This window comes from Sander lucioperca, chromosome 13 (genome assembly GCF_008315115.2).
Source record: "Sander lucioperca isolate FBNREF2018 chromosome 13, SLUC_FBN_1.2, whole genome shotgun sequence".
In the NCBI taxonomy this organism is placed as follows: domain Eukaryota; kingdom Metazoa; phylum Chordata; class Actinopteri; order Perciformes; family Percidae; genus Sander; species Sander lucioperca.
This window is the reverse complement of record NC_050185.1, coordinates 13,691,118-13,704,707: the sequence shown is the minus strand read 5'-3', so window position 1 is coordinate 13,704,707 and position 13,590 is coordinate 13,691,118. Positions and strand designations below refer to the sequence as shown.

Genomic DNA, 13,590 nt, shown 5'->3' with positions numbered 1-13,590 from the left:
GGTTAATTTGGATGATGGGGCTACATTTTTGTTCACATCATGCTTATGGATTGTAGCTAAAGCTTATAATGCTTCCTCCTTAATGACATAAAATTAGGAACCAAATACATTCTGAATGGGGGCCTTTTAGTTATATACTACCTTTATAAAAACAAAAACTTAAAATGCCATTGTGTGACATTGGGTTATTTATCGCTAACATATTACTTTTATGCAATGACAAGACATAAGACACCAAGAGCTCTTGGTGTGAATTCCGGAAGTGTTTGTCAAATGCAGTTTTATTCTGAAACCTGCAACCGGAAGCCAGGTATGTCAGCGTGGGTGGGTGGCTTGACGCCGGTCTCCCAGCCAGAGTAACGGCAGCCGTCTCCTCCGATCCCTCAATTGTCTCGGTTTGTTGACGTTTGCTGGAGTACAGCAGCCGCTAGAAACGGGGGTCTGTCTGTTGTTTCAGGCGAGTCGTGTGGGATTCAATGAAGCTAGCCAGCTAGCTATCTTAAATGGGTTTTCGAGTTAAAAGATGATCGCCTCACTTTCTAGAGGAAGTTTGCTGGATGAGGTTCTTCATGGGGGCTTTAATGAGGTAACGTTCATCAAGCGTTACTAATGTTGATATTGATTAAGTTAGCTAGGTAAGCCATAATTTAGCAAGCGGAAGCCAGTTTGCAAACCATCTAACAATCGTTAGACAACCTGGCAATAAAGTGCCACAGCTTCAGGTAGAAATAACGAATTTCTGCAGTTTGACCAATTAAGTTAATGTGTAACGTTAACGTTAACGTTAGTTTTGAAAAAAAAAAGAAGCAATTTAGTTAGCTAGTTAGGTAGCTGGCGTAATCGCTAGCAAAACGTTAAGTGTAATGGTTGTCAGCAAATAAGAGAACCAAGTAGCTTTAGTATTTGTATTAATAAGCCATAAACAAACCAAACATATTTAAGTTTAGGTTAAGTGTAATGTTCTCTGTTCAAAATGGGGTGCGTTTTTTGTATTGTATCCCGGACGACGGGCTGTCACGTGACTAAACAGGACCCGTAAAGGTAGAGTAACGTAACCGTGTGAAATACAGGGGAAGCAATGTAGCTATGGACTGAACACGGGATAATATGATTGGCCTTTACAACAAAAGTAAAATGTAATAGGCAGTGAGACAATAGACTGACCCTGCTCCCCTCTCTCCTGTCCCAACATAATAAACAAAGGAACTCATTTGTCACATAACGGTCTCAGCCTTTTTTGGCCCCCACTCTAAGCTGTGTGTTCCTCTGTGGTTTATTGGATTTGTGTGTATCTGATTGATGGATTGCAGCAGCAGCTGGCAGCCTATGTTTCCTGGGTGAACTCTCAGCTGAAGAGGAAACCAGGCCTGAAGCCTATCACAAACCTCAGGCATGATCTGCAGGATGGGGTGGTGCTCACACAACTCATAGAGATAGTTGGTAAATACACATTTACACACACACACACAAATTGCTCATGTGGTGTAGTAATGTTGGGATCAGAAGATGAAACTTTTTCTAAATGAATTATTTAGGTTGTGTTGGCCTTTTAGTGAGGCCTTTGTCTCACATTGCCAGACCTATCAACACAGCGCTGTGGAGTAAGGTCTGGCTACTCCACACATACATTCTGCTATAGGAGAAAAAAACGCTCTGGATTGTTTGCATTTCTTTAAACCAATCACAATTGTCTTGGGCGGCGTTAAGTTCCGGACGCAGTGACGGCAGCTCTACAAAATGATCTCTGGAAGGAACTTGTTTTGGTGGAACATTAAATCAGCTGGATACATGGTTAAACGTAATTTGCTCTTACCAGTGTATCACCGTGTGTACTTCGTCCATAGCAATCCCCACCAATCGGTCCAAAAAGTCCTAGTTAGACGTAAACATATTCTTTGCAAGTCTTTACAATCATTCCCCGAAAGAACCAAGCAGGCCTGCCTTGTTGCACGATCCAAATTGTCTTCAAAAATTGCGTTTTTTTAGCGTGTAGCTTGCCACACTCGAAGTTTGTTGTTTCCCGAAGTGAACAGAGTTTGAGAACGATAACATACTAAGAGCAGGAAGTGAGGGACATCCGGCATGTGAGCCGCGCACGGGATGTCAGGCAATTATCCTGGAAATGTACTTCCGTTGATCCAGACTGGTGAGGCATAAACCCGTTTATTCCTGCAGTGAGCAAATATTTTAAATTAATTTATCAATTATCCACCATAGTCAGTACACATTTAAAAGAGAACCACAAACTTAATCGGTTGTTTTTCATTCTCCTCAGTTTTTGAATCAGAATCAGATTTATTACCATCAAGTTTACACTTGCAAGGAATTTGCCTTGGTGTAGTAGGTGCATACAGTAAACAATAAACATATTTAAAAGGGAATAAGCAACAAAGCAAAGTAATGCTAGAGTCAAGAACATAAATATAGAATAGATACAATACAATAAAAAAGTATGTAAAAAGACAGTATAACACATATGTGCAAAATAACTGATTTAGAAAGGGAAAGAAGGAGGGTAAGGTTTGTGCAGAGTGTGAAAAAATACTGGTCATCAATTCTTTTTTTTCTCTCTCTCTCGAATCTCATTCAAATTGTCAGCTGGGGAAGTGCTGGAAAGAGTGTATGTTGCTCCACAAAACAAAGAGGAAAGCAGGAACAATGTGGAGCAAGTCTTGCAGTTCATTTCCTCCAGACACATACGCATGCCACATATATCTGCAAGAGGTAAATCACAGAAAATTCTATTTTTTTCTTAATCTGTCTTTCTTCATTTCGAAAGCAGGTGTACATAAACTTTTCTGGTTGCTGAACCTATATTATAATCAGAAGATTTTATCGACCCCAAATCTTTATCTACATCAAAATGACATATTTGCATTGTGACAAATACATATTTCTCCATGTGCATTAGGGAAACAGTGATTATGTGCAACCAATTGTGCAATCTTAAAAATAATTTAAAGTTATAAAGCTGCTATCTTTGCATCCCATGTTAATACCGTGTGTTAATGTAATATTGTACATGTCTAGGTCATTACTGAGGGACATATGTTACCTTTCTGTTTGCAGACATTGTTGAAGGTAATCTGAAATCTGTAATGAGGATAATTCTGGCTCTGGCTGCCCACTTCAAACCCTCAGCCAATCACAGGGCTGCTTCAGTAAGTGGGAGGAGTTTGTCACGAAGCTCTGCTAGCCACAACCCTCTCTCCACTGTTGCACTAGCACAAGGTGCTGCTGCTGCACTGGCATCAGCACGACTTGATGCCTCGCAGCCTACATGCACCACACGTATCCACAGGTATGCTGGCAACGATAATCATAAACATAGACACAAACCCCTGTTACTGTCTTTCTGTAATATCAAAATGTTCTCTACCACAGCAATCATTTGTTAGATAAACGTGTAGTCTTTGCTGTCCTCTGGTGGACAAACAAACCACCAAACTACCATCCTCAGAACTGCTAAAATAAGGCTTGTCTCTTTACATTTAATATCAAAACTGTGTACCAGTTCTTATTTATAAATAAATGTCCTCTGCTTTGTCATCTTTTAGTGGCTGGGGGTTGGATGTGGAAAAGAATGTGTGTGTTCGTGCACTGGTTGAGCAGTATGAAAGAGGAGCTCCGGATGAGCCAGAAAATCCCCAGCCAAGCAGGTAATCTGCTTTCACAAAAAGCTAAATTCTCATAACTAAACAGTTGTGTGAATCCTTGAATATAGTTTATAGTTTAATATCAAATGGTCTTGAGCAAATGCACTCACTTTATATTGCCTTAACTGTGAGATAAAACAGCATACATACATGCATACATACATACATACATACATACAGTTGAAACCAGATATTTACATACACTTCAGAAAAAAACACAAAAACTTTTATTTCTTTACTGTCATACATTAAATCAGAGTAAACCTTTTCTGTTTTAGATCAATACATATTAACATATTTTTTGCATTTGTTAAATGTCAGAATCAAGCGAGGGAACATTTTTATGTATTTTTTTTATCACTTTCATCAAAGTCAGAAGTATACATACACTAAGTTTATTGTGTCTTTAAACAAAAAGAAAACTCCAGATTATTCCATTCTGAGCTTAAGAAGCTTCTGATAGGTTCATTGATTCCATTTGAGTTAATTGATGGCACACCTGTGGATGCATATAAAGGCACACCTCAAACACAGAGCTACTTTTTTTTTTGACATCATGGGAAAATCAAGAGAAATCAACCAAGACATCAGGAAAAGAATTGTGGACCTCCACAAGTGTTGCTCATCCTTAGGTGCAATTTCCAGATGCCTGAAGGTCCCACGTTCATCTGTTCAGACAATAATACGCAAGTATAAAAAACATGGGAATGTACAACCATCATACCGCTCAGGAAGGAGACGAATTCTGAGTCCCAGAGAGGAACGTTTTTTTGGTGCGAAATGTGCGAATCAATCCCAGGACAACAGCAAAATACCTTGTGAAGATGCTAGCTGAAACTGGTGGACAGTGTCATTATCGACAGTAAAACGAGTCCTGTACCACCATGAGCTAAAAGGTTACTCTGGGAGAAGAAAGCCATTACTTCAAAACCACCATAAAAAAAGCCAGACTACAGTTTGCAACTGCACATGGGGACAAAAATCTTAATTTCTGGAGACGTGTCCTGGGGTCTGACGAAACTAAAATTGAACTGTTCGGCCATAATGATAAACGGTATATTTGGAGGAAAAAGGGCGAAGCTTTGAAGCCTCAGAACACCATCCCATCTGTGAAGTATGGGGGTGGTAGTATAATGTTGTGGGGCTGCTTTGCTGCAGAAGGGACTGGTGCACTTCACAAAATAGATGGCATCATGAGAAAAGAAAATTTTGTGGATATATTGAAGCAACGTCTGAAGACATCAGCCAGGAAGTTAAAACTTGGGCGCAAATGGGTCTTCCAAATGGACAGTGACCCCAAGCATACCTTCAAATTAGTTACAAAGTGGCTTAAGGACAACAAAGTCAAGGTATTGGAGTGGCCATCACAAAGCCCTGATCTCAATCCCATAGAAAATTTGTGGGCGGCACTGAAAAGGCGAGTGCGAGCAAGAAGGCCTACAAACCTGACCCAGTTACACCAGTTCTGTCAAAAGGAGTGGGCCAAAATTCCAGCAAACTATTGTTGAAAGCTTGTGGAAGGATACCCAAAACGTTTGGCCCAAGTGAAAGAATTTCGAGGCAGTTCTACCAAATACTAAGGAAGTGTATGTATACTTCTGACTTTGATGAAAGTGATTAAAAAAAATACATAATTCTCCCTCGCTCGATTCTGACATTTAACAAATGCAAAAAATATGTTAATATGTATTGATCTAAAACAGAAAAAGTTTACTCTGATTTAATGTATGACAGTAAAGAAATAAAAGTTTTTGTGTTTTTTTCTGAAGTGTATGTAAATATCTGGTTTCAACTGTACATACACAGACACACACACACACACACACACACATACATACATACATACATACATACATAGTGATTTTTTACTGTCACAGGCAGATTTGATTCAGGGTAATATATCTTCAGATGAAAAGTAGATAACTAGCCTCTTAGTGCTCTCAAATGCAACATGTAAAATTAGAAAGATCTTTGCTGAAGGACAAGTATAGTCCTCATTTGCTGATAATTTTTTATGTGTGAAAAAGCATTAGTTTCTGTGACACTTTCACTGAGCATTGATGCATAAAAAAATTCAGTTTTGGTATTACTGAATCTCAGTGCTGCATTCAACACGGTTGACTGTAAGATACTGCTCGACAGACTAGAACAGTGGGTGGGACTTTGTGGCACTGTGCTAAATTGGTTCAAATATTATTTACAAGATAGGGACTACTTTGTGTCAATTGGTAATTATGAATATGAGCAAACAAAATTCATCTCCTACCATACTTATGCAGATGATACACAACTCTACATAACAGTGTCACCAAATGACTTTAGTCCCTTACATTTGTTGAATAACTGCATTGAACAATAAATGAGTGGATTTGCCAGAATTTCCTACAACTAAACAGAGAAAAAATGATTTTTTTTGTCTATAAAGATACAGAAAAACTTTTTTATTTTTTAGCAGGCTAGACTATTGTAATTATGTTTACAGGTCTTAGAAAAAAATCAATCAGACAGCTGCAGCTCGTCCAGAAGGCTGCTGCCAGAGTCCTAAAGAAACCCCAAGAAAGTGGAGCACATTGCACCAGTCCTTAAATCACTGCACTGGCTTCCTATGTGTCAAGGATAGTTTTTAAAACTAGTTTTTACTTGTCTATACTGTAAAGCACTAAATGGTCTCGACCTAAATACATCTCTGACTTACTTGTACGCTATGAAGCATCCAGACCCCTCAGGTCATCTGGGACTAGTTTACTGAGTGTTCCCAGGTTCAAAATCAAGCGAGGTGAATCAGCTTTTAGTTTCTATGCTCCCCACCTGTGGAACAAGCTTCCTCAGTACCTGAGGTCTGAAACTGTTAGCTCATTTAAATCAGGGCTCTAAACATTAACATTGTTTACTGCAGCTTTCCAATAAATTAGATACATAACTTATTTTTAATCTGTAACTATTTATTTGCCTGCTTTTGCTTTTTGTTTGTAGATTTTTGCTCAATGCATTTTTACACAAGACTGTGCAACTCAGTGGTTGGGAGAAAACAACCAACTCTACTCTGCTATTTATACTGTACGGTTCAATGTGTCAGTTCAGTTCAAATGTTTGAGGGTAGTTAAATTGATGTAATCTTATGTTATCTTGCATCTTCAACACCTACTTTTCCACACTTTGGAAACAATAGACTTTATTATGTGGTTCGTAGGTGTGTGTGTCTCACTGCTAGATAGAGCATATGACTTTAGTACTCCAAACTTCACCCTGCTGTGTGTGTGTGTGTGTGTGTGTGTGTGTGTGTGTGTTACTTCATAAATATCTGTGCAAGCCACAGGCAGATGATAGAAGAAAAGACACAACCAGTCTTTATCTTCTCCAGTCATATGTCTGGTTATGCTCTGTGGTGCTCATATTGTGTGTGTGTGTGTGTGTGTGTGTGTGTGTGTGTGTGTGTGTGTGTGTGTGTGTGTGTGTATCTGTTTATAGTGATGGAAAGAGAAGTGTATGCATTTATTTTTGGTAGAAAGATGATGCAGTTGTGTTTGGAGAGATAGATTCAACAGAGCTTAACGACCTGATGATGCCATATGTAGCTTTATTAAGTGGGAGATGCTAAGCAGTGTCTGCTGCGTTGGTTGCCATGACAGCTAGCTGGAGGGTGAGGGGTGGGGCATGTCAGACTGAGGAGAATCACATGTGTCATGGGTTTGTTGAGATGCTGATGCCAGAGACCCACATGCACGGTGAAATTAGGCTCCTTGGAACTGTTACGCACAGTTTAGCCCACTTGTAGCCCACTATGGGGGGGACCCAGATGAAATGGTAAGACCAGACACTATGAGGCAGTGTGGGTGTGGATTCCTGTGCAAGTGTGTGAGTTTATGCTTCTTTCTCCATAACTGTAACAATTCTACAGTGCTACAATGCAATGTGAAAAGAGACTGTAAATTAAGTGTAGTGTCTGTAGGCACCATGCAGTTTGTAACTGCTTTGATTTGCAAAAGCAGGCAAGGATTAGGGCTCCTCTTGGCAAATTTTAGAAAATATGTGTCATTCTCATGCTGCTTTCTTTGTGTTTATCCCATTTCCTATCCTCTCTTACAAGCCATCCATCTAGAGCCAGAATTACAACAAAAGGAGCATTAGTTACAAAGAGCTGTCAAAGAGAGACTGTATATTGAACATTCCATTAATATGTTGTTTATGAAAACAGATTTTGGGGAATGTCATTGTTGCTGTCACTTTTATGGAGTGCAGAAAGAGGTTTCAGTGGGACATGTATTCAGACTGACAGTTTTATTACTTACAAATGTATATTCTATATTACTACAGATATATTACAAAAATTAAGATGTCACCCAGCCAGGTCAAAGTAGTATGTAGTAGCACATAGTATACTATATTTACACTGCATGTAAGTAAGTGTTTACATGCACACCCAAACTTCATTAAAATATATTGATTAATCAGTATTTTGTACTCCGAGCCTCAGCTCCGTCAGTCCACTGTCGTCTCCAAGAGCTCCACCCAGCAGCCACTCAGACAGACAGCAGGAAGACCACCAACAACACGACAACAGTGGTGAGTTCTGTAAACCCTAACCCACAAACCGGCATTTGATTAGTAAACCTTAAGATTTATTGTTGGACATGTAGTAATAATAATAATAATAATGTGTGTGTAAGTCTTTGTGCGTGTAGCTGAGCCATCTCATGTTGTAGTGGAGACGGCGTTGGAGAATTCTTTCAGTGAAACTTTGGAGAAGGAGGTGCAGGACACACGTAAAATGGTGTCTGCTTTACAGGTACATGCATACGAAGGTTTGATTCTGTTAACCCTCTGTGTATAAATACAGATGTGTTGTCCTTTTGTTTTTTCAGCCTTATGTTGACATCAATATTAAAGTTTAACAGCTAAGTGCATATTCTGTATTTTCTCATATTTTCTTTGAAGATATTGGATGTAAAGTTGGTAAATAAACATTACCAATAATACTGCCATAGACGTTATTGGCTGACTTAATTATGCTGATGTTAGTATGTTTAGAAAAATAATTTCTCAGGTGCTTTTGAGATCTGTCTTTAAAAGATCTACAATGGAAAAAGCACTGTAGAGACCAATGTTCTGGCTTAACTGGGCCAGAACACATGCAGTGTTTTTGGGGTATGGAAGCTGCAAGTGCAAAATCATGTCTGTATTGCTCCACTATTTACTCCTACTGGTTGGTTGCAGCACCTGTGCAGAGGAGGGTGGGATCTAGTAGGATACCGTGGCATTTCTACGGCAATATTTTTAGGCTATTGAAATGCTGTGCTTATTATGCAATAGACAACCTACCAGCTAATGCTTTAACTAGTCAAAGCTTTCTGAACACAGCGACCTCACTCCAAAGTACAAACTGGTGTTATACCCTTTGTGTTTTTAAGGCCCTGCTACTGCACGGTTCGCTGCCTGAGGATGAGCAGGATGTGTCTTTGAGTTTGGACCAAGGCAATGCTGAACAGCAACTGGTAGTGAGAGTCTCTCCTTTTATTTTTGTTTTTTCAGCCTTTTTTTTCAGTCTTGATTTCATTTTTGGCCCTTCTCTGCTCTCTCACTTTTTTGTGGCAACCTCTTCTTTGCTTTTTTTCAACAGCTCTTTGTGTTCAGCACAGATCACATTTCTTTTTCTTTACTACTGTGTGTGTGTGTGTGTGTGTGTGTCAGAGGGTGACACGGGTATCAGCTTCCCTTCTTTCTAAGTCCATTGTGGTTCTCACACACACACATCCCTTTTTTCTCTCTCTTTCCAGGTAGTCATTCGCAGTCGTTTGGATCAGAGCATGGAGGAGTCTCAGGAGCTGAAGGTAAGTAATTGTATCATTTAATCATTTGTTTTCTTTTCAAACTGTCATTATGTTCTTTTATTAGGGCAACATTTACACATTTCTTATGACTGAGAGAATACACTTCTGGAATGCACCCTGTGATTAATATTTAATTCCGAGTGTGTTGTTTGCTGTTGCTTTAGAGGGAACTGTTACGCTGTAAGCAGGAGATGAGAAACCTGCAGGGAGTCAAGGTAAGACAAAGTCAGATCTGCAGTTATTTATGTTATTACCCAGTTGAATATTGTTCTGGTTGCTGTCCAAAGTATTGACTTTCTGTTGGTTTATAAATGTGCAGGACGCCCAGCAGCAGAGGCTGTGCACTCAGGAGGCATCAATACTGCAGATGAAGCAAGAGCTTCTCAGAGCCAGCATGACGAAGGAGGAACTAAACAACCAGAACGTACAAAATCTATGAATCTATTTAATTTTATTACATTTTTATTTTGTTTATATTGAATGTAAAATCTGCAAAACACCATGTTAAACATTTTTTACAAAACTGTTTTCAGTAGGTACTGTATATTTTTTATGTGTATTGCACTTCCCTTTCCTCTATGAAAATGTGTAATAGGCCGAGCTACAGTGGAAGCTGGAGGAATGTAACAGGCTGTGGGCCGAATGCAAGGTGAGGTTCTCCAATCCCTCTCCTTTAATGGTTTGCTGTAACTTAGTTTAATCATCCTGACTTTATTTTACAAAGCATCTGTTTATTGAGTTTGTACTAAACTATGAACCCCACCTTTTCTCTTTGGCTGGCTGGGTGCAGAAGGAGATAGGACAGAAGGACAGACTACTGCAGCAACTTAAACAGAAGCTTGAAGAAAGTCAAAAAAAGCAGGTACGTGAGCCAGTTTCAGGATTTTAAAGGGAACTTAAACAAGCTACAGTGGATTTAAAATCTTCTGTCCAGCTCAGTGCTATGTGTGAAAATCTCAGACCAAAAGTTAATCATTAACTCACTTTTTTTAAATGCCCTTTTATCAGCAAATTAATACTTAAACTTTGATGCAGGAGGAAAGTGTAAATTTACTCGGTTCCTCCTTTTACTTATTCAGTTAATGAGTCACTTCAATCTATCAAGGCATCGACTAGATATATTTTAAGTTTTAAGATCTAACAGCTTAATATCAGTGTGTGTCTGATTGTGTGTCTCTCTGCCAGAGTGAATTGCAAAGAGAGTTGGAGCATAAAAACAGCATGCAGGTAGTACGGTTTCTTTACGGACTCTTTCTGCACAAAATCTTAAACAGTGGACTTTTAATTTTCATATTAAGTCTGCACAAGGCAGCAATGAATTCAGATATACATTACACAGCTGACACATTTCTTTTTTCTCAGATTCCCACCGTCACAGAAAACAATGGATATTCTTACTCTGGAAATCCAGCTACCTCTATGTCACACGTAAGTATTGTTTATATTGATAATGCTGTTCAGTTAGTGGGCCTATTTATATTTTGCTAACAAAGCAGCACACAGATACACACTCACATTATCTTGCAGTATTTAGGCTATATATACTATAATTTGACCACATGAAACACCAGATTCCCCGTTCATGAACAGTAAGTTAAAGAAATGCTTACTGTATGAGCTGTGAATTACCTGGAATACAGTTGCTTTAATAATACAGTATTTGCTGAACAGAACAGTCTAAGAAAAGCAACTACAGGCTTTAAATGTGTACACAGCTGTCGATAAAATTAGCTTTTTGAGTTTTTGACAGGGTTTTTGTGTTTGTGCTCTGTTAGCAGGCAGAGGAGGTTCAGCTGCTCAGAGATTCACTCCGCAGCTTGAGGAACAACTTCAGAGACCACGACCCGCAGCACCATACACTGGACACCCTGGAGCAGGGCATAGTATCACTCATCGACAGACTGCATGTTCTGCATACCCACAGGGTACGAACTCAAGCACAAAACTGACTTATTAAATTATCAGCAGATGGTCACTTTAAAATGCGATTTGACTGTGTAATTGATTGATGAGTGAGCACCAATGAAAGACTATGCTATAACATTGATTTAAACTGTAAAATCGTATTAGTTCATGTTACGTTTGGCAAAATGTAAAGATTTAAAATCATGAAGGGCTGTCAACGTTTTTCCAAATACTGCAGGGAAGAGGGAAATCTCCAAGACGCAAAGGCCAACACACAGACTCTGACACCTGGCCATGCACAAGTAATTTATTCCAACATGTACCCCCCAAATACACAGAATATGTAATGCTTTTACTAACTATGTTTCTGTTGTTTATTACAGACGATTGTCAATCCCACAGTGGTTCTTCTGCCTCCACTAAAATCCTTTATTTTACTGGAAAATCCCCAACACCTTCTATGATCAATATACAGAAGAGGTGTGTGTGTGTGTGTGTGTGTGTGTGTGTGTGTGTGTGTGTGTGTGTGTGTGTTAAAGGTGCAGTAAGCGATGATCCATGCTACATTGAAGTGTGCAGTCTTTCTAATTACATATTTTCACAGTCTTATACTTCAACAGTTTAACAATAAACTGAGACGTTCTTCGGTTAAAAAACATTTTTTTTAAGTTGACGAACATCATATTTGTAATCCATGGCTCAATTTAAACGGGATCAAAAAATAATTATTATCTCTCCATTGACTCTCGTTCATATTTTTTCGAAAGATAGGTCCCATTGGCCGGAAGTAGAAGGACGTGACTTCAGCTCTCTATTGGCTGGAATAGTGTTGTTTGGTTTGTTTTGCATTTACACAGCCAGGGCTGTGTAAGAACACCAGATTTTTTTTTTTTTAGCGCACACAGAAAATAGAGAGCTAGGCGATCGTGAGGACATATTCGCTGAATTTGACAAAAAGTGCATTAGATTAACATCGCTTACTATACCTTAAGTGTTTTTTTCCGAAACATTGAAATATGTTGCATTTAAATATGTTTTCTTAATTAACGTAAAAAAGTAAATTTGCCAGCCAGCAGTGATGCTGATCATCCTAACACATAAATTTAGGGTAGTCGGCCATAGGTAGAAAACAAAATAAACAACAACAAAAAAAATGTAACAAGCTGTCAAGCTGAGTCTCTTTGTACACACTGTACAGGTTGGGTGAGGTTACTCTAAAGGATGTTAAGGCAGCTGTGGATCGAGAGGGACACTACAGGTACCACTTCAAGGCCCTGGATCCTGAGTTTGGCACTGTGAAAGAAGAGGTAAGAGAAGGCTTGGAAATAAATAGATAATAGGAAACGTGGTGCAAACTAGTCAGAATGCAAACTCTGTAAAACTGTACTTAAAACAGTACTCCCAACTTTAGGCACTAGCCTATTTTGTGCTACACTCAGATGGAGGGTGAAATCTATAGTCCTTGATCTGTGCAAAAATGCATTCCATCATACATATGGCATGTAAGTATAGTTATAACATAAGAGCAGTGAAGTCATACATGAAAAAATATGTCCTTATGTCTGTGTACAGGTATTTCTGGATGGAGCAATCATTCCAGGCTGGGAAGGAAAAATAGTGGCCTGGGTAGAAGAGGACCGTGGTGAAGATAGGTAACAACATGCTAATTCTGTATCTCTCTGTTTATTTTCCTGACTCTCAGTGGTAAGTAACACATTATCTTTTGTGTCTTAGGCCATTGTAGGTGCAAGCTGAGGGGCCTTGACACTTTGTTTTTGCTCCTGGTCACTCTTATCCGAGAGGCACATCGAGACAACTGTTCAACAGCGGCACAAGTGGACACTTGAGATTTGGATTATTTGCGAAATACTGTAAGACTTGTCAGCAAGAGATTTTAGTTGATCAACTGGTACTTAAAATGCACTGATAGCCCTACCCGATCTGGAAATCTGTAACTGATGTCTAGAATATCGTAAAACTTAGTGCCTTACAAAGGAAAGCTATTTCCATCATGTGCTTATTATAGCCAAGCTGTAACTGTATTATCAAAACTAGACAGAAACATTATTTTTGATTCAACTGTTTCTAAAACCACAGTTGTGTTGTTGCTTCTCCTCTGGTTGAAGCCAGATGTTTGTACTGTATTGAGGAGTTGAAAAAAAGTCTTTGAAACAAATACTACCAGAATACATGGTAGAAAT

The 13,590-nt window shown here is 39.0% G+C and overlaps 1 protein-coding gene across 9 annotated transcripts; it reads left to right on the top strand.

Annotated features, from left to right (window-relative positions):
• Positions 1 to 294: 294 nt before the first annotated feature.
• LOC116064947 (dixin-A) lies at positions 295 to 13,544 on the top strand. Of its 9 annotated transcripts, none has more exons than XM_036008893.1 (21): positions 295 to 586; positions 1,311 to 1,440; positions 2,599 to 2,724; positions 3,070 to 3,301; positions 3,558 to 3,659; positions 8,131 to 8,219; positions 8,324 to 8,442; positions 9,065 to 9,151; positions 9,431 to 9,484; positions 9,649 to 9,699; positions 9,804 to 9,908; positions 10,080 to 10,133; positions 10,275 to 10,346; positions 10,670 to 10,711; positions 10,847 to 10,912; positions 11,260 to 11,409; positions 11,628 to 11,691; positions 11,773 to 11,869; positions 12,588 to 12,696; positions 12,962 to 13,041; positions 13,124 to 13,544. In XM_036008893.1, the coding sequence occupies exons 1-21, from the start codon at positions 524 to 526 to the stop codon at positions 13,131 to 13,133; spliced, it is 1,902 nt and encodes a 633-aa protein (XP_035864786.1). In that variant the 5' UTR covers positions 295 to 523; the 3' UTR covers positions 13,134 to 13,544. The 9 variants fall into 9 exon arrangements, with proteins under 9 accessions (XP_035864786.1, XP_035864785.1, XP_031176219.1 ...); XM_036008892.1 differs by having other exon boundaries at positions 8,125 to 8,219; positions 11,263 to 11,409; XM_031320359.2 differs by having other exon boundaries at positions 296 to 586; positions 8,360 to 8,442.
• The last annotated feature ends 46 nt before the right edge of the window (positions 13,545 to 13,590 follow it).

Bases quoted from the DNA above. Each gene is read 5' to 3' on its own strand.
- LOC116064947 (XM_036008890.1), top strand. From the start codon at position 524: ATGATCGCCTCACTTTCTAGAGGAAGTTTGCTGGATGAGGTTCTTCAT. The intron at 1,441-2,598 runs GTAAATACACAT...TCAAATTGTCAG, and splicing joins ACAACTCATAGAGATAGTTG to CTGGGGAAGTGCTGGAAAGA. The intron at 2,725-3,069 runs GTAAATCACAGA...TTCTGTTTGCAG, and splicing joins GCCACATATATCTGCAAGAG to ACATTGTTGAAGGTAATCTG.